Consider the following 27,846-nt stretch of genomic DNA (forward strand, 5'->3'; position numbering starts at 1 on the left):
TACAGAAGACACAGAAAGTGGGATCCAGTAGATGAAAGTCTCTCTGATATTGTTAGACTATCTGTCCAAAGCATCCTTTAAGTAACTCATGTCTCCAAACTTTCTTTTTCATAGGGAGAGCCTGGTGCCCCTGGTGAAAATGGTACCCCAGGACAACCTGTAAGTATTCACTGCTGCTGTGGGAAATATAATCTGATATATTCAGTTCAACCAGCATTTTCTTCAATATTTGTCATTATTGACACTCCAGATACCCAGATACTCTAATGTAATAGTAATATGACTTAGCAGAGGGAAAAATCTCTATATATCTATGTTTAGTGAAAGATATGAGTTAATTTAATTTTTCTTTCAAGGGTGCTCGTGGTCTCCCTGGTGAGAGAGGAAGAGTAGGTGCCCCTGGACCAGCTGTAAGTGGCTTCCCATCTGTCTGTCATCATGAACGAGCCACTTACTGTGGCTTCCTCTGATTTTCAATCCTCTTTTTAAACTGTTTATCATGTTCTTCCTCACAGGGTGCTCGTGGAAGTGATGGCAGCGCTGGCCCCACCGGACCTGCTGTAAGTTTCAGTCTTGCTTTTTTGACAGCCTGGTTCCATTAGGCTTTGTGCTTCTTTTCCTGTGTCTAGAGCATTTCTTGGGCTTTTGAGAAGTTGATTGTGTTGATGTTTTTAACATAGTTCTTTTTTGCTTATCAGAACATCACAAAGAGAATTAGTGATAAACCCTTTGCAGACAAAATCATGAGAGCCTCAGGATTTATATTAAACACATCCTTACCAAAGGAACCAAATATTCTCTTGTTTGCACTGGTGATTTTATGAGGAGGTTTTCCAGCACATCTCACTGGGAAATACTCAGTGCACAGAATTGTCATTTCCAAGAGTCCAACAGAAGAATTCTCATCCAAAAGCTAAAGAGACTTTCTACTTTTTAAGAGATGCATACCATGCATGTGTTACAGATGGCTATAATTATATACATCTGTAAATTATAAATGCACAACAGGACATAGCTTTACACCTGCATGCACTAACCTTTTTTGTTCACCACTAATACCTGAGTTGTGAGCTATTGTGAAAGGCCAGCAAGATCCAACTCTCCTAATCTGGCTGTAACTATTCTAGTAAGAGCTAATCCAATGCAGGTTTGTCTATTTAAAAGGAGCTAGTGTTTCCATAATTTACCCCTGACTTCAGTAAACCTCATTTATCTCAGCCACATAAATATGAGTACAAGGATATAGTTTTGAAACTGAAAATAAATCTGGAATACATCAGAACAATAGTAATAACAGTTGATAATTTTTTTTCTTCCTACCTTCAAAAATTGAGTCTATGATGAAGCTGTTCTTGGTTCTGTTTTGCCAAAGTTTATTTTAATACCCTTTGTCACTTCAAACACCTGTTGTGCTTTAACAGAGTGGAATGTGAGCATGGCTCTGAATATCTCTTATGTTCTCCCATGTGGAGTATTTAAAAAATATGTTATTGGGCAGTTAAATTGCAGGCAAATAAAAATATTACAGATGAGATCTGATGTAGTAGTACCAAAACATTTCAGCTGAAGACATTTTGAATTAAGGCAGTTGAGTTGCTACAGGAAAAGTGTTCTGAAGCTGTCGATTGCATAGATTGCTATTCACAACGGGCACAGTGTTGCATTATGTCCCAGTGTCTGTCCCAGGCTGAAGTTATTTGTCACATACTTAGGTTATGATAACTTAAATATTCTGCACAGCAGTTGCTAACACTCATTTTTTAAAACTAAAACAGAAATAATGTTCTATCCTTCTGTCCACTTGTAATTTAAAAGGCAAAGAAGTCATTGCAATGTAAATTCTGGAAGTTTATGCTTTCAAACTTATCCTAAAGGGAATTTGGTCTTTTTTTTTTTGCTTATGCAAAACTAGTGACAATTCCAGGTACCCCCTTTATAACAGAGTAGATTATAGAATGTCTGAAGCCAATTCCTCTTTGTCATAGCAGCTGACATGTTTTATTACCTTGGATTTGTGAGGCAGTGTTATTATAAATATTTCTAATTGAAAGATATTAGCTCGCAGAAGATAGATATCTAATTCTCAATATGAGTTGGATTTTTTAATTCATAATTGAAGAGAAACTATCCCTTTTTATTTGTATGAATTTAGAAATTAAGGCTATGAATCCATCAGTGTATCTTCTCTTGTAATGTCTGGTACATTGGAAATTTGTCCCAATGTAATTATAAATTATAAATTATTATATTATAAATCTCACAGCAATAGGTAAACATGGTAGAATCAGTCATCTTGCCTTGCAGATGCCTGCCTCTGCTCATCCTCTGTTTGTTCTTTCTCAGGTGTTTGGCCTCAAGGCAAGATTTTACCAATTCTTGCTTAATTTGCATTTTGAATGTTGTTTAAGCATTCACCTGGCTCTTAACTGTTTAGTGAACCAAATCTGTCAGTTTGGAACTGCAAAAGGCAACCAGTGTGCTGAGGGGGTAATGTGTGGAATAAGTAAATGTGCATTTTTTTAATCTGGTTACTTCAACAAGCAAGGTGTTTCTGTTGTCACTGAATACCTTTACACAACTGCTTCCCTTTCACTTCCCAGGGCCCTATTGGTGCTGCTGGTCCTCCAGGCTTCCCAGGTGCTCCTGGTGCTAAGGTATGAACATCTGCTTCTACTGGTACATTTGGTAGTGAAGATGAAATGTGCTAACCAGAGTTCCTAGGCAGCAGAAAAACCCCATCTTCTATGAACTAAGAGTTCTTTCTCATTAGTTACTCTAGGGATTCATTCTCATCCTGGTCTGTCTTTGGAGAACATCAGATATGAATGCTAATTTAAAGTCAGCACTTACTTCACATCTGAAGATTGAAGCTGGACAGGTTCAGGAAAACAGAACCCTTTTACTGCATCCTAATTGGTGCACTTATATACACTTTCCAAGGGAGACATGAATCATAATAAATAAGTGAGGCAGCAGTTAAATCACTTTACAGAAATAGCAGAGGACAAAGAAGCTGCATTTGAGTATTGGGCTACTTCTGAATCACTGAAATTACAATACAGAAATTGCATTAAAATTTTTAAGGTTTAGGACAGGACCATTTTGCTCTTGCAGACTATAATTTAAATTATTCACTTTATTGTTCAAATCTTAGCATTTTTTATCTGGGTAGGAGACTCAATATTTTGAGTGACCAAGGAAGGACAGAGCATTTGAGGAAAGAGTATTGCATATGTTTCATTTACAAATTTTGCTGACTGTTTGTCACAAAATCCATGCCATTATATTCAGGTTCTTGTAGTAAACTTACAGAACACAACCCTCTGAAAACAAAAGCAAGAACCTTTTTTTTGTCATTTACTCCATTGTGAACACTATAGTATGCACTCTGATCAGGCATAATTTTGCATTTTGCATCTATGCAAATGGCATCCAAAAGTGCAAGATAATGGCCAGTTAGGTCTCATGCACTGTGGCACCTCAGGCCAATTCTGGAGGCACATGGGTGCAAATGAGACTGGAATTCTAATTCTAATTTTTTGGTCAACCTTCTCTGTAAGCATCTGGTTTTCCTGTCTTAGCCATTACCTTAGATGGAGCCTAAATAGACATCCCAACTTGAGTGCCTTTAAAATCCAGTAAAAACTCTCAGCTGCTCCGTTTCCTGGTCTCTGAAGTGGGAATACACAAGTATGATTATCTTCATGCCAGGCTGATAGGGGATTGCTTCACTATTGCCATAAGACTGTGTACACTCATAGAGGGTTCTGTCCTTCTCTCCAACAGGGTGAAATCGGACCTGCTGGTAATGTTGGTCCTACTGGTCCTGCTGGCCCAAGAGGAGAGATTGGACTTCCTGGTTCTAGTGGTCCTGTTGGCCCTCCAGTGAGTAACTTGCCAGGCTCTATCTGTGAGATGTGTGCACTTTTGATTCTGAATTAACCAGTATTGTTACCTTTCTTAACAGGGCAACCCTGGTGCTAATGGTCTTCCAGGGGCTAAGGGTGCAGCTGTAAGTACAACTACACTCATGCATGTTTTCTCTAAAAGACCCCAATTCAGTTAATGCAGCAGAATAGACAATGGGTTCACAATACTTTTTTCCCCTCTGTTGGACAGGGTCTTCCTGGTGTTGCTGGTGCTCCTGGTCTGCCTGGTCCCCGTGGTATTCTTGGTCCTCCTGGCCCTGCTGGTCCTAGTGGTGCTAGAGGACTTGTTGTAAGTGACCTCCTCCATGTATTTGAAAACCAGACACGGTGTCCACAGTTGTAAAAGATCTCTGGATACATTTTTGTTATAGTGCAGACATCTTTTCTTGCTGCACTATAATTAACATTGTAGTTAATTTCTGTGTCTCATTACTTGCTTTAGATGCTGAGACTGAAAAAGTTCACTTTGCACTCCCTATGAGTGCAAGGAGTAGTTGGACTCAGTGATCCTTATGGGTCCCTTCCAATGCAGAATATTGTGTGACTGTGAAGCTCTGTCCATGTTGATAGCACTGAGAGAGATGTGGCAGCAATCTCCCAACTAGGCCCTCGGTGGGTATCCTCAGTAGAGGAACCAGCCCTAAATGTGTCATTGTTCAATAATGTCATTTCTAAGCACCTTTAATATGTTTGGTTTTGTGCCTTTTAAGTCAAAAATACAGTCATGCTCATTGGCCATTTTCATAATAGAAGGAGGCATGCCATTAGGTGATAAAAGAATTTTTTGATTCATGAGTAAGCTCTCCAGGTAGAAGAGAGATTTTTGGAATGATGCCTAATTCTGTCATCTCTTTTTGTTTTGGACTCTAGGGTGAACCAGGCCCCGCTGGTGCCAAGGGAGAAAGTGGTATGAAGGGTGAGCCTGTAAGTATGGCAAAATGTGAAGGCTTTTTCAATCAAAAGCCTAATAATATCTGCAACATGGTGTCTGATATCTTCTTTTTCCCTGTTTGTTCAAAATAGGGTGCTGCTGGACCTGCTGGCCCTCCTGGCCCCAGTGGTGAGGAAGGCAAGAGAGGCAGCCCTGGTGAACCTGGCTCTGCTGGTCCCCCAGGCCCTGCTGGTCTGAGAGTAGGTTTTCTTTTCATGTTCCAGACTTAGAAGCAAAAAGGAAAGTGGAAATCAATCTAGAGTCCCACAGGCAAATTAAATAATGAGTAATTAAATTGACATTAATGTTGCTAAGCAGCGATAATTTTCAATTCTGAACCTTTTGATTAGTTGGAACCAAACCCATTTTTGCTTTGCATTAATGCTTGTTTACTCTCTTATCCCTGAAGTATTTAGAGATGGCTTTGATTTATCCACTGTGTAATATTTAGTGAATTATCTTTTGATTATTCTTAAAAGTTTGTGGTAGGATTTAACTGCTTAAAACTGGTAATGGGCTCACACGTACTGGGGGGCAAAAGCTTTCAATTCAGTGTCTTCAAGGATCCCTAGTAAACTTTTCACGGGGTGAGGAAGCCACTCCACCTCAGGAACCTCAGGAAGCATGTAGCTTTGTGAAGGAAGAGAATTCACAGGAAAATAATAAGAAAAATGGCAGCTCTTCCCCTGATTTTTTTTTTCAGAGATAAATAATTCGGAGTCAGTAACTCTCTACAGGGAATGTGGAACTTTGTGGGGCAGGTTGTGGGATCCTAGCTGCTGGCTAGAGCCACTATAAGTTAAAACGAAGACTGAAAATTATACAGATTAGAATTTAAAGAAATCTACAGAAGCGAGAGGGATTTCTTTCACCATACCTATTTACACTGAGGTGTGTGTGCTTAAAGCTGCACTTACCTCAAATTCAGCAGACCTGCTTGGAAGGCTGAAATCTAGTAATCTGAAATCACAGGAACAGATTTATTTCTTTCCCTTTCTTAATTTATTTTGTGCTGACTTGCAGGGTGTACCTGGATCTCGTGGGCTCCCTGGAGCTGATGGCAGAGCTGGTGTCATGGTAAGAGTTTTGTCTGGGTCACTATTTTTGAACCACCTTTTAAATACAGATCTGCAATGCTTTTTTGCTACCTCTGTGTAATTTTATTTCTTTTCTTTGGTAGGGACCTGCTGGTAACCGTGGTGCTAGTGGTCCTGTTGGTGCTAAGGGTCCTAATGGTGATGCTGGCCGTCCTGGTGAGCCTGGTCTTATGGGTCCAAGAGTAAGTTCGAACTCTGTGGATTAAGTTTGAACTACATAGGAAGAAAATTGCTTACAATTAATGGATAAAACTATTCAGAAATCCTACTGCAAAAATTCAGCATGTGTTGACCACAGTTAGGGCACTTCCACCACTCAAAAAACCCTATTAGGAATGATTAAGAAGCATCAAAATATTTATTGAAATTAGTTAGTTTTGCTAACATAGCATTTGATGACCTTCGGATGGAGCAGTTTTCATGTACTGGATACTGCATTGACTTGTGTAAGGGGTTTCCACTTGTGATTATTTGCAGAATGTGATCATTATGATCACAATTAAGATGTGTGTTCTCTTTAATGAACTCAAAGGAAGGCAGACCTTACTAAAATTATGTGAAATGGCTAATCTCAATTATCTCTTTTTTATTTTTTAAATTATTTCACTGAAAACAGATATTTAATTTTAGTGGTGTGGGCTACAGCCAGATTATGATCATCTCATTACATTTATACTCCTTATTCTTTCTCTTCCTACCCTACCCTGTGAAGGGAAAGTTTACAAAGCACATATGAGTATTAGGCGTCTGCAAACATTGAAACACACTATCCTCCAAAGCAGAGCCTAAATCAGTTCCTCTGAGTAAAACAGGTACTGATATTCAACTGGCATGGGAGCACACACCACCAAATTAACAGTCAGTGTGCTTCAGGTGAAAATGTGATAGCACCTACAGTCCTGTTTAAACAGTGTACATTGATATCTTGGCACCTCTGTGTGTGTGCATGCATGCGTGTAGAAAAGATGGTGGCTATGTGTTGAGTGAGTAGGTTTCCTTCTAAAATCATGAAACTTTTCCTTTCTCAGGGTCTCCCAGGTCAGCCTGGAAGCCCAGGCCCTGCTGGCAAGGAAGGTCCTGTTGTAAGTACCTTGCTTTTTATTCTGTTACACCGTTGCATGGGAAAGAATGAAGTACAATAGTATAAAGCAGACATCTCAGCGCTGAGCTCTAACACAACTGTGTAAAACCAGCAAGATTTTCTATTGTATTACTCAGAAGATCAGTGTGAAGATTTCCATTCATTTCTGTGGGTCTCAGATTAGGCCTGTGTCCTGGAAGGGCAAGAAGAAATACAGAGTTCTGCAAAAAGGAGGAAAAGGGAGGGATGCATGAGCATGCGATGTAACAATGGTGAAAAGTTAAATGACATTTGCTTCCTGTCAGTACATATTTCTCCTAAAGCTGAACTCTAATTAAATTACCTCAGCCATTTAATAGTATGATTTCTTTTTCTAGGGTTTCCCTGGAGCAGATGGTAGAGTTGGGCCAATTGGTCCGGCTGGTAATAGAGGTGAGCCTGGCAACATTGGATTCCCTGGACCAAAAGGTCCCACTGTAAGTACAGGACAGAAACTTTCTATTACTATGAAAGTATTTCTAGACTAATTTGTAGGGTCCCAACTCTATCATTAACACATCTCCCTGTATCCTCCTCATCAGATGGCATCCTCTTACATTCAAGTTCTGTTTCAAATTATTTTTAATTTATCTAAAATATTGTTAAAGAAATGAAAAATAAGTTTAATTAGCTTAGGGATATTTTGAAATTGAAGTGATTAGAACAATATATGTCTATTTTATTATTTCATCATGTCCATTTTATAATTTCTGTATATTCACTTCTATAAAAGTTCTGTCAAGTTTGGCCATTAAACCAGTTCCAGAGTACTGTTATTTATGGAACACTATCCAAAGCTCACTGAATTTAGAAGACCAGCTACCAGTGACTTCAGTGGAGTTCTTTACATGTCCCACAGAGGCCACAGATAACAATCATGTCCTGGACTGGGTGTTGCTGTACATACACACACAGGCAAATGTATAGCGTATTGCATAGGATACTACATGGACTGCCATGAATTACAATCTCAAAACACAAAGGCATCAAGTTTTGAAAAGACATATATTTTTGAGCTAATCTAAGTGATCCAAAAAGACAGATGGAGCTTGTGTGTCTTTTAATTGGGGTTAAAGAAATATTACAGTAAATCTCTGGCAGTGAGAGTGTAAGTGTCTGATTAATAGTTTAAACTGAATCTAATATGAAGTGTTGGTTAACTTTTCTATCTTTTTCTTTCAACTTCAGGGTGAACCTGGCAAACCTGGTGAAAAAGGCAATGTTGGTCTTGCTGGCCCACGGGTACGTGGTTATATTTTCTTTATCACCTTCCAGAGAGAAAAAAAGTAGATTTTCCAAACCTCTGTAATAAGATAGCATTGGCTTATGCAAGTATGACTAGATACTGAAATTAGAAAAGCCCTTAGGAATGCATTATTTTTTGCCTCATGTCAGTGGGGGCTATTACTTAATGGATAAATGAAAACTCCCCTTCTTGGGTATTAGTGGGGTAATTAATTATGGGGTATTATCCTATGAAGAAGAAAAATAGCACTCCCTGTCCTTAAATCTTATAGCACAGTGTATGGTTTCTAATTCATCCTGTAAATTTCCAACTTTTTACTCATAGTTGAAACTTAGTAATTCTTCATTTAAGGGACCCAAAACAATCTTGTCTGGGAAAAATGCTATCAGCAAGATTTCTATATCCTGTAATTCCAAAAGAAGTTTTCTTAAGTATGAATGTGCTACAATAACTAAAATGATGAGAATTTAAAATTTTAAGTGTCTTTAGTACCTCTGGCTGTGAAGTTCTTGCAAGTAAATGGTTAAGTTCAAAATACACAGTCAGAGATGTTTGTTTTCAGCACATAATAATTTAGAGATATTACTCATATCAAATTCAAACTTTGATAATAGCTTTCTACCTGAACATATACAGGGTGCTCCTGGTCCAGAGGGAAACAACGGTGCTCAAGGTCCTCCTGGAGTCACTGTAAGTAACAGCCTCCACACAAATCCAATTTGTGATTTACTTTTCATTAATGGGACTTCCCATTTTAAAATCCATTTCCCTGTTTTTCAAGTTAATCACTCATTTTTCATTCCACCTAGGGCAACCAAGGTGGAAAGGGTGAAACAGGTCCTGCTGGCCCTCCTGGCTTCCAGGCAAGTAACTGTGTGCTCTGTTCAATCTTATCCATGGTTCTCAAAGCATGAAGAGCTTCTGCCTTAACTGTATTTGTATTCTTCTTTCTTTACACTCAGGGTCTGCCAGGTCCCTCGGGTCCTGCTGGAGAGGCTGGTAAACCAGGCGAGAGGGTGAGTGACAGACACAGCATTCCATGCATGGGGCAGGCATTGCATGAGGGCTGGGCTTGCAACAACACACGTGCTGGAGCAAGAGCCTGTTGGATCTGTTTGCCAAAACAAAGCAATCAGGGTAACTTTAGTAGTCCCTTTTAGTTCCCTCATTGGAACTTTTTAAATGTTTTGTGTGAAACAGAGCAAAGATAGCCCTTTGCTTTTTGGGCCTTAAGTAGCAATAAACTATTCTTCTTACCCCAGAAGAGACAGTACATGAAAAATATTTTACTTCACATTTTTTTCAAAATCTTCAAGGTTCAGTCTAACCTGCACTACTCCATTTATGTTTTTGCACTTCAGCTGATTTCAGGGAATGTACAATGGCATCCAGCTGAGGTGGTTCAGTTCTAATTCATGCTCTAGCTGCTGCACAGTTAGTATGAGATGTACCCTGCAAATTGTGCATCCTTTGTGTCATAATCACCTTTAACATTTATAGTTATATATGTGTCCCTGTAAAATAGTTTACATTGCATATACCTAAAGAAGAGCTTGGAATTTAATAACTAACTCTTCAGATGAAAAAATATTATCTTGAGATACTGTGCAGCTGGAGGAAAAGGGCTTATTTCCATGTATGTAATAGATTGAAACTTTCCAATATGCTGCTGCAATTTGAGAATTTCCATTTGTTGCTAAGAAACAAAGTACAATGTAAGCAAGTAAAATAAACTTTACCTCTATATCTACTCTCTTCTAGGGTCTTCATGGTGAATTTGGTGTCCCTGGTCCTGCTGGCCCAAGAGTGAGTAACTCATTTGAAATCTGGTACAGACTGTCTTATTAATGTGATCAGTAATAATAGTAACTATGTACATTTCTGAATTCAGAAACCAGAATAGTCATTAGAAGGTATTGCCTCCCACTTCCCTTTAATTCTGAACTGTCAATTAACATCCTCAAAGAGCTTTGTGTGGATGCCTTCCTGCATGGCAGAAGGATCCCATTTATATAGAGCAAGGAGTAGTTTATAAAGGGCTCAATTAAGTATGTGCTTTCCAAATCTGCCTCTAAAGAGATTGATATTTAACCTACTTCTGTTGCTTCTTCTTTTCCTCTGACTTGCAGATTAAATGTATCCAGTGACAAATATTCCCATTCACTCTTAAAAGTTACTCCAATCAGTTTAAACAGCACTTTTTCTCCCTGTTTTAGTGCCCTGAGTCTGTATCAAAAACCACATGTGCTCTAAACTAATTTTTCCATTTCATCCAAGCCAAGTTCCCTTTGTCATAGCAGTAGCAGATATTTTCCTCTGCTCTAGCTTGCCCTAAGCATCTCATATCGAGCCCTCAGTGTATTTCATCCAGTATTCCAAATTAGGCCTTACTGATGCTTTATATACAAAACTAACACTTCCTAAAAGTACCCCACTGCTTGTTCCAGATCACATTTTCCTTTTACATGTGTGTGTCATATTGTTGGCTATTACCTTTCCCTTTCAGTCATTTTCACCAATGAAACCTCCACTTACAGCAGAATTTGCAGTTTTGGTGCCTAAATAAATGGCCTGATACTTGCACTCTTGAACTTTATCTCTTTGCTGTGACAGCCATCTAGCAGGTTATTCACTTCTTCCAGTGTAGTCTGCCAATCCTTCTTCCTGTTGACAGATGCTTTCACCTATGTGTTATCTACATATTTCTTCTTTTTCTACTTCTCTGTAATTAACAAAATGTATGAAAAAATTAATTTAGGAACATCTCTACAATATAAATTAATCTGTTGCATCATTGGTGCTTTCTACTGGTGAGCTAACTCGCCTTAAGTCAGTTCTTTGACCACCTTATAGTTCTTATACAAATTCCAAATTCTCCAGCATAACTAAAAACTCCATAATACCTTATCAGATTATTCACTGATGTCCAGCTTGATCACACTGAGATAATTTGAGATATCTTTAGTAAAACTAGTGTTTCTATCTGTGATAGATCTATTGTGCATTTAAATTGAGTTTCTGGCTACTTCTGTGTCTCCAGATCTATGATTTAGAATTTATCCTTATACCTGTTATAATGTACAGGTCACATTAGTAGGCTTTAGGTGTTACCTTTATTATTCTCCTGTCACCAGGCACTTGCCACTGTAAAAATAATTGTTTGCCAATTACTATTCCTTTAATTTCACTAGAATCCATTATTTCTCCTAAAACAGAATCTCCATTTGCTAGTAGGATGTCTGTTAACACAACAAGCACAGTAGCCAAAATCCATGTTCAAGAAATATTGATACTTTTGTTGTCAGCTGTTGTCATGATGCAAGAATTCAATGCTTCATTTTAATACTTTTGTGTCAAAAGCTAGAGCCAGTTCTTATGACCAATTTATTTAATAGCTGCACAATTCTAATTAAAGGTTTGTTCAGATAAAAATGTGCCACGCTGTCATTGCTCCCAGCCAGTGCTTTCAGCTAGAGAACAATTCAAGGAAGCCCTCAGATCAGACTGTCTCCTTAGGGTGAGCGTGGTCCTCCTGGCGAGAGCGGCGCTGTTGGTCCTGCTGGTCCCATTGGCAGCCGTGGTCCCTCTGGCCCACCAGGCCCTGATGGTAACAAGGTATGACTTTTCCAGCTGCCATTGCCTTACTGTTGAATTCCTGATGAATGCAGTCCAAAACCTCTCTCCAAGTGGTGAAGTTCCATCCCAGCTAGTCCACACTAATATTAAATGGGTTTATGTTTAGTAATATGGACGATGGAGGGGGAAGTCAGTTTGAGTACAGGTTGTCAGCTGGGGATGCTATTATTATGTTATTCTGTTTTTATTATGTTATTCTGAGATTCTGACCAAAATTCATGCTGACTTCTGTTTATACCCACACCTACTTGTACACAGGAAGCTCTTGTCTCTAGTTAAAAATATTGTCCCCCAAATATTAGGGCAATAATACATGATCATCTAGCAAATGATGATGTTGGCTTGATGCTAAGTGAATCTGGGTCTTAGTTTTCCAGATTTCCATGGTTAGTCTTTCTACAGAAATTAAGTTTGGAAAATGGACCTAAAACCTCAGGAGTCCACAGAATCAGAAAGTGTTCACTGCTAGCATCTTCAATAGCTGGAAAAGTAAAACATGCACAATAGCTCAAGACAAAAATGTTACTACTCTACTTTACAACCAAGTAGAATGGTGGGCAGAATAGTAATGATGATTTTGTTCCACATTGTGACTTGACCCTCACTTACATGATATGCTGTTGCTGCTAGGGTGAGCCTGGCAATGTTGGTGCTGCTGGTGCTCCTGGTCCTGCTGGCCCTGGTGGAATCCCAGGAGAGAGAGGTGTTGCTGGTGTTCCAGGAGGCAAGGGTGAAAAGGTAAGATGGACAACTGGCTTGTTATTGCATGGTTTGAGATGCCTAAATTTCATTAACTTGGAAAAACCTGCAGGTTACCCCAATGTGACTTTTTATTTGCTCTGAAACTGTATTACTCAACAGTCAGCAAGTAGAGGTTTTGTTGGTCTAATAGACTGACTGTCTTTTCCAAGGTGCTATCCTAAAACTTTTTAAAAAACACTATGTATTGACATGCAGATAATTGAAGAACACTAGCCTGTATTAAGAAAAAAAAGAGAGAGAACAGACTGCTGATCTGGTTTCAGCAATAAGAACAAAATAATCATTGCTCATTTCTCCAGAAAACCTAGCATGAGGTTTCTGTATGATATTTAAGTAATGCACAGATACTCAGCAAACAGCTCAAGACTTCTTTCATACAAACTGTTGTGTTCACTACCAATACAATTTTTGCCCCTGTGTGTTCCAGGGTGCCCCAGGTCTGAGAGGTGATACGGGTGCAACAGGAAGAGATGGTGCTCGTGTAAGTGTCTTCTAGTTCTACTTGACTTTACCTTGCTACACCTCAGAAATTAAATAACAGAAGAATGCTCAGAATTTGCATTTCCCTCTGTATTGCATTACTGCTTCTATCTGCTCATTTTTGATACAAACAAATATAATTTTGTTGCCTCTTGTCCAAGTGTGATTGAATTTAGGAGCAGAGAGAGAGAAAAGTGATCACTTCTCATGCATACAAGCAGAGAAATTACATGAGCAGAGTATTTCACAGACATTGCACAGCTGTTCAAAGTAACAGTGATCTTTAATTTTGTGGGCTCAGCCCAGGCAGCTAATTTTAAAGGCAGCCTGCAAAGTTACACAAAACGATCCTTAATCTGAGGTTTCAGGTGTCTTTCTGAGGATTCATACTTTGGGAAGGAAAATAACAGAACAGGTTTTGTTTTATAAAATCATGTATCCTTTATATTGAGAACATCTGAAAGAAAGTTAGTTACACACCTTTCTTCAGGGGGAAGGAGAAAGTCTATTTAAAGTAGTTGGTCCTACTTACATTTTGCTTGAATCAATATCCTGTCTCTTGGCTTTTAGGGTCTGCCTGGTGCTATTGGTGCTCCTGGCCCTGCTGGTGGTGCTGGTGATCGGGTAAGTCTACTCTTAGAATGAAAAAATGCCTTGTTGCTACAGTTTACTCACACATTTAATATTAAGATGAGTTCCACAAAAACCAATTCCATCTTTCTAGTTTGCACCAGTTTAAGTTTTTCAGATTCAGGAAGCAAGGGACTATTCAATGATTCAGGAAGCTTTTGGGACTATTCAATGAAGCTTGCAATAGGACCCCAAACATTTTTCTAAAAGGGCAGGGAAGGGGATGCACATCTACATAGCAGTGAGTTATATCTGGAGAGGATTCTGATTCAGCCTTGGGCTGAATTTTTCCCAGCTGACATTAAACTCCACAATCCTACTCACACTGTGAGAGGAGATTTTGATACAATGATAAATAACCACACATTAGCTCAGAATGGTACTTCATGCTGTCTGAGAATCATTAGATATTAATAATATAGGGTGGATCAAAACCAGAAGCATTTTCAGTAACATCCTCTGTACTGGAGATCCAAGGAAACTCACTATATGTATCCATACCACAGGAGTATTCCTGTTCTGGCTGCAGTTAGGCCATTTCCCAGTGTCAAAGTGTTTTGTCTATCTTTTAGGGAGAAGGAGGTCCTGCTGGTCCTGCTGGCCCTGCTGGTGCCCGTGGTATCCCTGTAAGTTGTAATTTCTATAATTATTCCTGTGTCAAAGACATGATGTTCAGAAAACTGCTCTTTTAAAGATCATTCTAACCAGTCGTCTCTTCTTTGTCCTCTCCCTAGGGTGAACGTGGTGAGCCTGGTCCTGTAGGTCCCAGTGGATTTGCTGGACCCCCTGTAAGTTTTGGTTGCACTTTCCTCATATTGATACCATAACCTTCCTCTATTTCCTCTGCAAGGTTTTCAGTTCCTCATTTTGTCTGTTTTTCTGCCCACAGGGTGCAGCTGGTCAGCCTGGTGCTAAAGGCGAGCGTGGGCCCAAAGGACCTAAGGGTGAAACTGGACCAACTGGTGCCATTGGCCCAATCGGTGCTTCTGGACCACCAGTAAGTGAATTGTGTCTTTGTGAAATGCATCGTTCTCAACTGGGCCATGCAAGCAATACATTAGCCTGAAAGCCTTGAATTCTGAAAAGGTAATGAAAGAAAGAAACAAAAACTTCAAGCTAGGCTGTGAGAAAAGTTATCCTGCTGATTTTCACACGTTATGTAAATTTTATCAATCTATTTATGTGGGCTCAGATCGTGAGTCTGGAACTGAAATGAAGAGAAAGTAATAACTAATTTTCAACTTGCTCTGAAGATCAGCAAAATCACTCTATCTTGGACCATTCAGGGGGTGATTGTGGGTAAGTTCTGAGCTGAGGATGTTGACACTTTTCTCTCAAAGATGGGATGAGCTGTCACAGTCTGATTTTCAGACTCAGTCATCCAGAAGCATGTGTGCAAATTTGTCTGTGCACCCATTTGCACACAGGCTTTTTATGTGCTGGCACCTTTATAGCCCAAAGTTGTATACTGCCTCACATGCATTTTACTGGGGAGCTGGTTGAAATGATGCAGAAAGTCAGACCCACATACTTCAAATACCACAAAGTATTGCAGGATAGTGTGGCTTGGGTTACTTATTGTATGATTTTAATACCAATACCAGGGTCTTGGACTAAGTGACTGTATCACTCACACAGTGCAAACAGAGGATTTTGATGGATTTGCCCTGCTGTCACATTTTGACTTCCAGATTTGTTTAGATGCATGTAACATTTGAAAGGAAATTAATCTAAATCATAAATGCCTTATGCAACTTTTCTCGGGCCTTATGATACCAATTTAAAATGTGTGTGAGAATTTAATACCCTGTTGTCAGGATAGGCAGCATGGTTTTGGGCCCAGTCCTCCTGCTGGTGTAAAAATCACCTTTAGCTTTCACAATAGTGAGACTGAGCCCTTATTCTAAGCAGGGAGCATTAATTGTCTTTGCTTGATCCATCTCTCTTTTTAATCCTTCCTACTTAGGGTCCCGCTGGTGCTGCTGGTCCTGCCGGCCCTCGTGGTGATGCTGGTCCTCCTGTAAGTCTTCAGGCTTTTAGAACTGACATTGTTGCTTTTCATGAAGTTATTGTTTCCTTTAAACCAAATCTTCATTTTCAAATTTGTTTTTAGGGCATGACTGGTTTCCCTGGTGCTGCTGGAAGAGTTGGTCCTCCTGGCCCTGCTGTAAGTAACTAATGAAGAAATGTAAGGGGAGATAAGTCAGAAGCTGCTTTGCTTAGGGATAATCCTAGCTTTTGTTACATTGATGTGAATCATAATTGCACTGGAGTGACCTCAGATCCATATAGAACTGGATGAGAAAAAAATCTAATTGTTCAAATTCCCAGAGTACAACCTATGCATTTAATTTGTGAGTTTTTATAAGCCATCAAGCAACCCTATGCCTCTTGAAGTACCCAACCATTTCCAAAAATCAGTGTTTGTTTTCTTTTGTTCAAATCAATGGCTATGCACTTAGTCATGATGGAGTGGAATAAGAAGGTCATGTTCAATCTACAGAAGAATGTAAAGCTTATTGTATGTCTACATTTTCTAAAGTACCTGCAGTTGTAGTGTCATTCTTGAGCAGAGCAAACTTACTCTGTTTTGGAATGTGAATCTTTTTTATTTTTCAGCAAGAAATTCTCATTCCAGATTGAAATTTGTAGTCTTTTCTTTTCAAAGGTGTTTCCAACCTTTACCAAAAGGCACTTCTTTTCTTAGATACTCTAGATTTAAATAAATTTTAAATCCCGTTATCCAAAGCAAATCATCCTCTTGAATTGGGAGATACTGTTTTGGTTTTTTTTCTCATTGTAATTAGTGTAAAAAGAGACAGATCTATGTTTTCCCACCAAATTTTTGCCACTTTCACCTGCCCAGAGTTTAAAAAAAAAAAAACAAAACAAAAAAAGTCAAATAATTCTACTGCTTCCAGCTCTCCACTGTTAACCAAGCAATAGAAGTTTCTGCTTTGGAGCAGCTGATGACCTGTTTATTGCAAGAGACTATTTTTTTCACTTGGGCTTAAAATGAAATTTTATCCCCAGGTCTATATTGTAATGGTATCATATTCATACTCAATCCTAGGGCATCACTGGTCCCCCTGGTCCTCCTGGCCCAGCTGGCAAAGATGGTCCTCGAGGTCTGCGTGGTGATGTTGGACCAGTTGGCCGCACTGGTGAGCAAGGTATTGCTGGCCCACCCGGTTTTGCTGGTGAGAAAGGTCCATCTGGAGAGGCTGGTGCTGCTGTAAGTTACTGAGTATCACATCTCATTAAAAATGTTTCTCTTCATGTGAATGTTATGGCTTCTGAGATACTTTTGGTGCTTGTGAAGGGCTTTTCTACTTTCTCCACAAATTTAGCAAAGCCTTTAAGTAGAAGTTCCATTGAGACACAAGAAATTGTTCATAGGCACGCTTGACAAATATGCCATAAAAAGTGAGCCTGATCCCTGGGTCAGTGTTTTCTTTCTCTTTTTCTCTTGTGATGAGTTGTATCTTTCTCTAACTACAGAAGAAATAGATATTTAGTCTGAGAAAAGGAAGTACATCTTCTGCTCTGAAATTGATCCTCATGGATAGAAAAAAAGAACCTATGAACATCCATTTAGAATAATCTCAATTCATAGCTGCACCATAAACTCTGATTTGTGAGGATCAAAGGTTAAAGTTGCCTGCCCATGCAAATAAATAAATTACTTTTGAGTATCTTTAAGATTTCACATCCAGAATTACTGTCTTTTTTAAAAGTCATACATTTCTGTCTTATTGAATTAATCACTCATGTGAAATACCACCATTTACTCCACAAAACATTATAGAAATTTCTTCTGTGATCTGCAAAAATTATAACCAAGAATGCAATTTTCAGTATCATTTTCTGATCTGTATGTTACATTTATTTTTGTCTATTAATATAAATATTATTCTCTTCATGTCATAGGGTCCTCCTGGTACCCCAGGTCCTCAGGGTATTCTTGGTGCTCCTGGTATCCTTGGTCTGCCTGGCTCTCGGGGAGAACGTGGTCTTCCAGGCATCTCTGGAGCAACAGTGAGTATATGATTAGTTAACTGCTTTAAACAGATAACATGTAAAAAAAATTTAAAATCCACACACACTTGAGGTCCTGTCTTATGGGAAGTCAGGCAAATGCAGATTATGCTGTTTCCTTTGCTGTTGGAAACAGAGGATATGGACCTACCAGACCTAGATCAGTGGAAGAAATTATGGCTTATTGCAGACAAAACAGAATTATCTGCAAGTGAACAAATTTCTGAATGTTAGAAATGTTAAGAGGTTTCTAGTAATAACATTTAGAATGAAGATAACATTTTACATAGATAGGTATGTTTCTTGTGTCCTGATTCTTTTTTCCTTCCCAAACTCACTGCAGAAAAATGTTGCTCTTAGACATAGTCTAAAAGTTCTGTAAGACTGGTTTGTGTTGTATTATAATGTCACATTTTGTTACAACTGTTCCTGTATTAGGGTGAACCTGGTCCCCTGGGTGTTTCTGGTCCTCCTGGTGCCCGTGGTCCCTCTGGTCCTGTGGGTTCTCCTGGTCCAAATGGTGCTCCTGGTGAAGCTGGACGTGATGTAAGCTGTCTTTTATCCTCTTCAGGTTTATTTTTCTTTATTCCGTTCCAAATACAAATACTCAGAAAAAGTGGATGGAACTGGAGGCTGTTCTGCTAGCAAACTTGTACAATGTCTTTAGAGAAAATTATATCAGGATCTTTATAGACATGGATTCCTATGCCCAACTAGGTGACAGAATTTTTAAAGCAAAAGTTGTGTCTGAAGTACGTCCTGAAGTCACTCTCAGAATATTTTCACTTTTTACTTCAATACCAAGAAAGATGGAATGGGGAACATACATATCTTTCATGAAAGTATAAAAACTGCAGCCTTATCAGGGAAGCTTATTTGATAACCTGAAATATAGTTAATACATTATAAATAAAAATCTTGCAGAGACTTTGCAGAATTTCAAGGAGAACAGAGAATAGCAATTTAAAAATCCCAAACTTTGTTTCGTTAGAATTTTCTGAATGAAAATGGGTTTTTTTGGACACAGCCTAAGTGCTGAAGTGAAATTAATATTCACAAAGGAAACCATTTAACCTTGTGAAGTACCACAGCAAAGTGATTTGGTTGTGGCTATTGTTTAGGTCCTTTTCCCTCCACTGGCATTTTTCATCTAAAAAGAAAGTCTCAGTTTTAAAAGAATGCAAGCTAGTGAAGACCACTATTGTCTTAGCCTTTTCATTTAGAGAAATGTTGCAAAGCCCAGGAATTTTATCCTTTACTGAACCTAAAATATTTGAAGATCATTTTAGTTTTCTGAGAACATTTAAGGCATTTGAGAATGACATGTATAAGGAAGAGGTTTTTTCTCTTTAAGATTTATACTATCCTATCTCAGTATCTTCTTAGTCTCACTGTAAGCAATTAGACTGAGACAGAGCTCTGTGTGAGATGAAAGGTGATGGAATTTAGTAATTTTTTTCATGGTATTTTAATAGGGTAATCCTGGTAATGATGGTCCTCCAGGCCGTGATGGTGCTCCTGGCTTCAAGGTAACTTGTTTCTTCTTCTTTTATTTCATTGTCATGGAAGAAATATTCCAATATATGTACGTCAGTAATAACAGTGTGTGTCCTGTTGCATTCCTTTGTTCCCAGGGCGAGCGTGGTGCTCCTGGTAATCCTGGTCCCAGTGGTGCTCTGGGTGCCCCTGGTCCTCATGGCCAAGTTGGTCCTTCTGGAAAGCCTGGAAACCGTGGTGAACCTGTAAGTCAATGAGATTATGCTATACTTTAACTTTCTATATTAAGGTCTAAGAGGACTAAGACTTGTCTATCATATATACAACCCACCTCTACTATGCATAGATAAATACTTCACTTTCTCCAGAGATGTGTTGACCATGGAATCTTCATTAGAACAATATACAGCAGTGACATTTATTCTCTATTCTTGTTTCAGGGTCCTGCTGGTGCTGTCGGTCCTGCTGGTGCTTTTGGTCCAAGAGGTCTTGCTGTAAGTCTGATTTTTAAATACCTTACTACATTGATGCAAGAAGAGAAACATGCTTTATCAATAAGGATTCATAATTTTGATCAAGGGGCCCAAACATAATGCTTAAGGACCTGAAAATATTTAGGAACTTAGAATCTTAATTAGCATTCTCTTTTGTGGGATCAATCCTGAAGCTTTTAGGATTTGCACTCTTCCTGGGTGTAAGGGGATGTCCATTATATAACCTTGGATATGACTTAATGTAAAATATTTAGACTTAATTCTGGCTTTGACAGAGGATGTTGTTTGAAGCCTTCTAATTTTTTCCTTTGACACTTATATCCCTTCCTAGGGCCCACAAGGTCCACGTGGTGAGAAAGGTCTACCTGGTGATAAGGGGCCTAGAGGTCTGCCTGGCTTGAAGGGACACAATGGATTGCAGGGTCTTCCTGGTCTTGCTGTAAGTAAATGATTTTCAGGGTTTTGAATATAATGAACAAAAAAAAACCAAAAAAAGGTCACCCTAGCAAGGAATTACATATGCACAATACAGTATATTAATACCACTTACTCTACTCTGCAGCAACTTTCAAATGAAGAGTCATAAATAGTCTCTTTAACATTCAATGGTTTTTGTACAAAATTGAAGATTCTGGTATTGGCATAAGACTGTGACTACCATTAGTTCCTTTGAAGCTCAATTGAATTTGGCTAACGAAGAATTAAAAAATCTTCTGCCTTCATTTTAGTATTATTTCTTATTTTGGCCAGAAATTGTAAAACTTTTCTCTCAGAAAAGCTGAGGTAATTTGTGGATTTTCTTCCCTCTAAATTTGGCTATCAACTTTAGGAATTCTGACTTTTCTTTTAAAACCCTCTCTGAATATCAGAAGAAACAATATAAAGAATTTTGTAGGTTATCCTCTTAAATATATCTTGACTGCCTCTCTCCTCTCTTCCCAAAACAAGCATTTTATACCCTAACTCCACTAATAAATGTCATAAGCCCTAGATTCCCATTCTCTGAGCCCAAATACACATTACATACATTTCCCTCTTGAATCAAGCAAACACAAACATGTTCCACTGCTCATTTTTTGATGACTGTGTATCTTTCCCAATAGGGCCAACATGGTGATCAAGGTCCTCCTGGTAACATTGGCCCTGCTGGCCCAAGGGTAAGTGAATTACAGAATATATTCAAATAATTTTCATTTTCTTTGTGCAATATATATCTATGCTCCCATCCATATGAATCCCTATTTGTAGCATTTTTACTGTCATTTAAACTGTTCAAATTTCCTTTTAGGGTCCACCTGGTCCTTCTGGTCCTCCTGGTAAAGATGGTCGCAATGGTCTCCCTGGACCTATTGGCCCTGCTGGTGTGCGTGGCTCTCATGGTAGCCAAGGTCCTGCTGTGAGTATAAACTTTTTGTTGTTGTTGATTTAAGACATTTATGTTACACTATAAGCCTAGTAATTACATCACTTCAGAAGCCTAGCAGTTTAATAATGCACATGGTTTTATTTCTTAAAAAAGATATTTAAAATTAGGAAAATGTTTAATAGACATGAACTAAAAGGTTTTCTTTGCTCCTTATGGCCAGAGTGCAAATGCACAAAGGAGATGTGGTAGTCCTGCACTGTGCATCTTCCATTGCTTCAACCCATAGCAACCACCATGTGTGCTGCCTCCAATTAGAGCTGAGAGTGCCAGGAGTTAACTAGGAGTATGCATGTGTGGAAGCATTTCATTAAAAGCACCATATCTCTAACAGAATGCTTTTTGTCTTCTGCTTTTGAAAAACTTCAGGGTCCTCCTGGCCCTCCTGGTCCCCCTGGCCCCCCTGGTCCCAATGGTGGTGGATATGAAGTTGGCTTTGATGCAGAATACTACCGGGCTGATCAGCCTTCTCTCAGACCCAAGGATTATGAAGTTGATGCCACTCTGAAAACACTGAACAACCAAATTGAGACCCTGCTGACCCCAGAAGGCTCCAAGAAGAACCCAGCTCGCACCTGCCGTGACCTCAGACTTAGCCACCCAGAATGGAGCAGCGGTATGTTAGTGCCAGATGTTTGCCCTTTCTGGCTCAGGGAGCACTTCCAGGGCATTAGCCTTCTTCAGTGAAAGGTATCCTTGGCCACATGGCAAAAATACTAAATGATCAGTGAAGAAGTTCTTTCTGCCTTCACTGAAAATAGATACAGTTACATCCTGAAAAGCTCTTTGTAGATATTGTTGCACATTATTGCAATAATTTTCCAAAATAACACAAAAATATTTAACTCTTGCTTTTAAATAGTTTCTTATACATTAACAATCCAAAATACCTGTATCCCACTTATCACCTTAATATTTCCCCTAGCTGTGATATTTATGGCCTGAATTCCTATATTAGACAAGTGAATATGAACTGCATGCAGAGTTTATGCTGAGTGAACCATGATTTACATTTCTTCCCTCAACGGCAGGCTTCTACTGGATTGACCCCAACCAAGGCTGCACCGCAGATGCCATTAGAGCATACTGTGATTTTTCCACTGGTGAGACTTGCATCTATGCCAATCCCGACAATATTCCTGCTAAGAACTGGTATATCAACAAGAATCCCAAGGACAAGAAGCAGCACATATGGTTTGGTGAAACTATCAATGGTGGCAGCCAGGTAAGTGATGTATGGCAGGGTGATTGTTTCCTAGAGCACTATCTGAAGAGTTCTCAATTCACTGACTCTCAGAAGCAAGCAGATAAATTAAGTTCTTAGGGGAGAAATATGAAAAAGCCAGCTACCTTTTATCTGAAGGGCATAGAGCTCTGATTCTGATTTAGATCAGTTTTTTAAAAGTACTTCTCAGTATTGTTCTGACTTTTCTTGATGTCTGCAAATGATCAATTCAGCTTGACTAATGGTTATTGTTCAGGGAAGCCTGAACTGTAATATAGTACATATAAAGACAGTCCAGAAAATGTCTGAACAATTAAGAAAAACATCAATCTTTTTAATCTATATTTTTTGTACAACACTATTCCTGGAAAGATATCTATATTACACATCACAGATTCAGAGTGCATGCCATCATAACATTCAGAATTTTTGGTGTAAGTGAAAACAAGAGCTACTACTTGCATGTTAGACACTTTCCCAGCAAATTGCAAATACATCACTTTTGTACAGCTAAGGAGATTTAATTACCTAATTCTTAAATGAAATGGAGTTATATTGTGGTGAAGTGTCTAAGATGAGATTTAATCACATTGGATGAGAACAGTCTAGGGTCCTGTTTCTTAGAGTGGCTAAAAGTAGATGCTGTAGAAAGAATAGAAGAGTGAAAAAAACATTGGTACTATCCACAGACACTAGTGTATTAAAAAAAGTTTCAAAACTCTATCAAAAAGGTTTCACAGTTTTATTGAGACAGACATTGTTTGTGGGTAGCTGTGGGAACAGTAGATTGTCTTCCTTGAACTTACCTGATCTTGTCTCTGAATCCATATAAACTGTTAACATCATACCTTGGAACAGAACTCTACAGATCAACTACATCCATTCGTGTCTGGTTGTCAGTCTAGCTCCTACTACTTTTATTTTGTGCTCTTTAGCTCTGGAGTGGCAACAGAAAAGTGATTGCAGACTTGTGATTAGTTTGGTTTTTTTTAAAGCTCCTAGCTGTCATGGTTTAAGCTCAGATAGGAATTAGGTACCATTGCCACTTGCTCAACTCCCTCTCTCTTCCCCCCAATACACCCTAGTAGAAGGGGGAGGAGAATCAAAGTAAAACTGGCATCTTTAGATAAAAACAGTTTAATATTTGGAAATAAAATATAGTAACAATGGTAAATAATAATGATAATAAAAAGGAAAACAATAGGTGATGCAAAATGTCATTGCTAAACACCTGCTGACTGGTGCCAGACTGCCCTGCTTCCTGAACCCAGACTGGCTGCCTTTTTGGGTTACTTCATCCCAGTTTATATACTGAGCATTATTTTTTATGGTGTTGAATATCCCTTTGGTCAGCCCAGGTCACTTGTCCCAGCTATGCTCCCTGTGAGTTTCTTTTGCACACTTCCTCGCTGGCAGAGCATGAGACACAAAAAAAAGATAAGTATCCTTGACTTAGCAAAAATCTGAAACATCAGTGAGTTTTCAATACCATTCTCATTCCAAATCCAGAACACAGCACTGCATCAGCAACTGAGAAGAAATTAACTCTACCCTAGCTAAAATCAGGACACTAGAGCAGCTATCACACATTTTCATTACGAGCATCCTCCTTTCCCCCACAATACAAGTGACTGGGTTCTTCTCTGTTTTTCAGTTTGAATACAATAGTGAAGGAGTGACCTCCAAGGATATGGCCACCCAACTCGCCTTCATGCGCCTGCTGGCCAACCATGCCTCCCAGAACATCACCTACCACTGCAAGAACAGCATTGCCTACATGGATGCAGAAACTGGCAACCTTAAGAAGGCTGTTGTGCTGCAGGGATCCAACGACGTTGAGCTACGAGCTGAAGGCAACAGCAGATTCACTTTCAGTGTTCTTGAGGATGGCTGCTCTGTAAGTAACACAGAAACCATGGGCATGGTGACTGCCCAGGCCTAAGCATGTGATTAGGGATAGTTGTGCTTTAATTCAGAATTAGATTATTGGTCAAACCAGCAAAATTTTGCCTGGTGAAGATACATAGTCTACAAACCCAACCATGGCAGATCCTTAACAAGTGGGAAGGAAGAGGTAGCAAAAAAAAATCCTACCTTGTACTGTACATGTGGTCAAAAAAAGAGTTTCCAGAGGGACCAGATCCAAATTCTGTGTAAACAGCAGATTGATAAGAAAACAATGTACATGCTATAGAAGGGGGAGGATCTTTAAGTCCTGAAACAATCAGGCAGAGTTCTCTTAGGATCTAACACCATTTTGAATAATATGTTAGCTTGCATACAGCATCACATCGGACTACAGAAGATTCAAGTAAATATTTTCTCTGTATTGGAAATCTAAAAATAGCTGGCTGTGGGTATCTAATTTGCAAACAATACAAGCAGAATTAATATTAAATTACTTCGGGAATTATCCATTCAGGTGAAACAATTCTTAATACTGTGAACAATGCAATAACAACTGCAATGAATCTTCTCTTACAGAGAAAGAACAACGAATGGGGCAAAACAATCATTGAATACAGAACAAATAAGCCATCCCGCTTGCCCATCCTTGACATTGCACCTTTGGATATTGGCGGCGCTGACCAAGAATTCGGTTTGGACATTGGCCCAGTCTGTTTTAAATGAATGAACTAAAATTAACTTAAAGCCTCTCCCAAATTATTCTCTTGTCATTTCTTTTATAATGAAAGCTGACTCCTTCCATTTCTTCTGTTCATCTACTTGCTTAAACTCTGGGCGAAAGAGAAGGAGAAGAATTGATTGGAGCATTGTGCAATGAAATTTAATACAGCCCCAAATGGACTTGGAAGTCTTTCAAGATTTAACACCTTGTTTTGGGAAATGTCAACCTTTGTAAAGAAAAAAAAACAAAATAAAAAGTCATGAAAGTTTGCACCATTTGTGGCCTTTGAATATCTTCCACAGAGGAAGTTTAAATCCATGACTTCCAAAGGTTTAAACTACCTCATACACTAAATCGTGATCCACATCTTTTGTAGGAACTTCTCCATATGATCTGAGGTACTTTCAATTCCACTCAAAATACAGTGGTGCTAATTGCATAATTACAGAGTATCTTTCCAATACTTGAACTTTGATGGTGCTAGTAGCATTTAAAGTATTGCTTCTCTGTTTCTTTGAAGTCTGTCTTAAAACTTAGAAGGTCCTGTCTCACCCACAGCTTAAGCATGTGGATAGTATTTCTTCCTCTTTGTCTTCTTCCTCCAAAATCAGGTGTCCCCACTTTCAAATTTCATTTCAATCTTCTACTATGGGTAAAAAAAAAAAAAGTCATCATTTCTCAAAAAAAGAAAGAAAATGTATTTTGTATATGTGAGATGTTTAAATAAATTGTGAAAAAAATTAAATAAAGCATGTCCAGTGTTCCAAAAGAAACTATTTAATGAATTACTTGCTTAGATGCATTGGAGGTTCTCAGACCAAGATTTTAGCACATTGCTATAAAAGATTTTGTTAAATCCTCAAAAGGTTGCCTACAGCTCTCTTAAGGGTGTGATTTTCTACTTGACTCTTGATTTCAACACTAACTTTTAAGAAGTTCTCAAGAAACTCAGTAACTCTGTGCCTTATAGTATGAGAAGTTCAGGAGCAGAAATAATTCCATCCTTTTTTCCAACTACTAAGTAGGATTAATGGGTGCAGAAGGATCATCATCTCACTTAAAGGTGGAAGGAAAATGAAGCTTCTCTCTTTCACTTGCAGACAGAAAGCTCCTGGCTGTTGATAGAGCTGCGCTGGCTGATGCTGGGCTGTAACCAGCAGAACCGTGCCTGTGCACTTTAGAAAGGATGTGCAGACATCTTGCCAAGAATTTCAAATTGAGTTGTTTTGTCAGGAAGGTCAGTGTTAGGCCCTTACAGTTTGTTCAGTTGTGTATGAGACATAGAACCATATGCTTTTGCTAACCTTAATAATTTACTGTCACAAAAACCACCACGAGAAGCAAAGACTTCTTCTCTCAGACCATTTAGAAGACTGCTGAAATCCTTAAATGAACTGCAATTCCAACAGCCATGTTTTTGTATTTGGGAAGGTGCTTGAGAGAACCCACAGAGAACCATGAAGACAACAGCAAAAGCATGTAAGGCAAGAGGTGAGATGGCCAGACAGAACCCCCAAAGAGTGGCATGAAGAAAATATCCAGAATAAAGTCCCTGTAACCTGCAGAAAGCAACACTCCAAAGATTACCAGCTGAGACTCTGAAGGCAGCTCTAAATGGTGCAAGGGGGAATAAGCACTAAAACCTGTTTCTAAAGATTCTTTTTTTGTTCCTGCTTGCCATGAACTGATTAAGGAAAATAGGGCAAATAGCAAAACATGATCTTGGGTGCAGCTGCTATGTGCCTGCAGCTATGTGCTGAATTAGTAAAAATGGGAATTTCCATTATGAAATATAACCTATTTTTTCTTCACTGAGTAAAACATACTGTAGGTAAATACCTGCATTTACTCACTGGACCATGATGATTCTTAAAATATTATTATTATAAGCAATTTTTTTTACCATTTCAAAATAAGTTTGTTGTTGTAAAACCAGTAATTCAATATTTGAAAACAGTAAAGACTTTCTTTCTTTGTATAGATTAACTACAAGACAGGAAGTTCCTACAAGGACTGAAAAGCTAAAATTTCATCCCTCAGGTTATGCAATTCACTAGAAGGTATGCAAAAGTTATTGCTAGGATAGGGAGACAGGCAACAAAGGATTCTCTCCTTTGTTGCCTGGAGAGAAAAATAACCGCAAAGCACAGCTAAAGAAACACTTGAGCTTAAAAGGAAACTACACCTAGCAAACACTGTCTCCTTTTGTTGTCTTCTGATTCCTCCTTTGCTCTCTGTGATCTATTCCACGGCATGTACTTCTAGGAAGAGCACACCTCCTTTCTATCAGCTCACTGATAATATCCAAATTACTTGTTTTCAGATCTTTGCTCCCAAAACAGCCTCATTTGGAAATTAAACCTGAAAAAATACATAGTGTTTACCTCACAAATTCCAGCCTCATTAGCACTGGACAGATATTCAGTCTGCTTTGCAGGTTTTCAGCTTATCAGAACTTATTGCATGATCAACTATTTTGCTTATGCTACGTACAATATTAAAGAAACTATCTTTCAAAGATCATAGCTGTAAATAAGAGATAAAGGTCAGACAGGGCAGAGAGCCTTAATATTGTCTAGTTTTGGGAATATAAGATGTTGAATAAACTTCTGGTAAAGTGATCTTAATTATTTTTCTGAATGCTCTGTCTTCCTATAAGCATTATCTTTGGAGAATTTAATTATCAGCAGCAATACTTCTAGAGCATTA

The 27,846-nt window shown here is 38.7% G+C and overlaps 1 protein-coding gene across 1 annotated transcript in view; it reads left to right on the plus strand.

Annotated features, from left to right (window-relative positions):
* Nucleotides 1-25,412, plus strand: part of COL1A2 (collagen type I alpha 2 chain) — a 37,885-nt gene extending 12,473 nt beyond the window's left edge. The window contains exons 13-52 of the mRNA XM_071429017.1: nt 115-159; nt 357-410; nt 516-560; nt 2,601-2,654; nt 3,787-3,885; nt 3,968-4,012; nt 4,120-4,218; nt 4,800-4,853; nt 4,953-5,060; nt 5,884-5,937; nt 6,041-6,139; nt 6,986-7,039; nt 7,416-7,514; nt 8,266-8,319; nt 8,960-9,013; nt 9,133-9,186; nt 9,286-9,339; nt 10,085-10,129; nt 11,840-11,938; nt 12,590-12,697; nt 13,149-13,202; nt 13,772-13,825; nt 14,404-14,457; nt 14,566-14,619; nt 14,721-14,828; nt 15,798-15,851; nt 15,945-15,998; nt 16,905-17,066; nt 17,762-17,869; nt 18,308-18,415; nt 19,345-19,398; nt 19,504-19,611; nt 19,807-19,860; nt 20,192-20,299; nt 20,964-21,017; nt 21,149-21,256; nt 21,653-21,899; nt 22,315-22,508; nt 24,163-24,405; nt 24,993-25,412. Coding sequence (XP_071285118.1) covers nt 115-159; nt 357-410; nt 516-560; nt 2,601-2,654; nt 3,787-3,885; nt 3,968-4,012; nt 4,120-4,218; nt 4,800-4,853; nt 4,953-5,060; nt 5,884-5,937; nt 6,041-6,139; nt 6,986-7,039; nt 7,416-7,514; nt 8,266-8,319; nt 8,960-9,013; nt 9,133-9,186; nt 9,286-9,339; nt 10,085-10,129; nt 11,840-11,938; nt 12,590-12,697; nt 13,149-13,202; nt 13,772-13,825; nt 14,404-14,457; nt 14,566-14,619; nt 14,721-14,828; nt 15,798-15,851; nt 15,945-15,998; nt 16,905-17,066; nt 17,762-17,869; nt 18,308-18,415; nt 19,345-19,398; nt 19,504-19,611; nt 19,807-19,860; nt 20,192-20,299; nt 20,964-21,017; nt 21,149-21,256; nt 21,653-21,899; nt 22,315-22,508; nt 24,163-24,405; nt 24,993-25,139 — 3,504 coding nt within the window. The 3' untranslated portion in view covers nt 25,140-25,412. The remainder of the gene's footprint in view (nt 1-114; nt 160-356; nt 411-515; nt 561-2,600; nt 2,655-3,786; nt 3,886-3,967; nt 4,013-4,119; nt 4,219-4,799; nt 4,854-4,952; nt 5,061-5,883; nt 5,938-6,040; nt 6,140-6,985; nt 7,040-7,415; nt 7,515-8,265; nt 8,320-8,959; nt 9,014-9,132; nt 9,187-9,285; nt 9,340-10,084; nt 10,130-11,839; nt 11,939-12,589; nt 12,698-13,148; nt 13,203-13,771; nt 13,826-14,403; nt 14,458-14,565; nt 14,620-14,720; nt 14,829-15,797; nt 15,852-15,944; nt 15,999-16,904; nt 17,067-17,761; nt 17,870-18,307; nt 18,416-19,344; nt 19,399-19,503; nt 19,612-19,806; nt 19,861-20,191; nt 20,300-20,963; nt 21,018-21,148; nt 21,257-21,652; nt 21,900-22,314; nt 22,509-24,162; nt 24,406-24,992) is intronic.
* Nucleotides 25,413-27,846: the final 2,434 nt, after the last annotated feature.

Source organism: Agelaius tricolor, unplaced genomic scaffold, assembly GCF_023055355.1.
Source record: "Agelaius tricolor isolate 1412-34295 unplaced genomic scaffold, bAgeTri1.0.p SCAF_6, whole genome shotgun sequence".
Classification (NCBI taxonomy): domain Eukaryota; kingdom Metazoa; phylum Chordata; class Aves; order Passeriformes; family Icteridae; genus Agelaius; species Agelaius tricolor.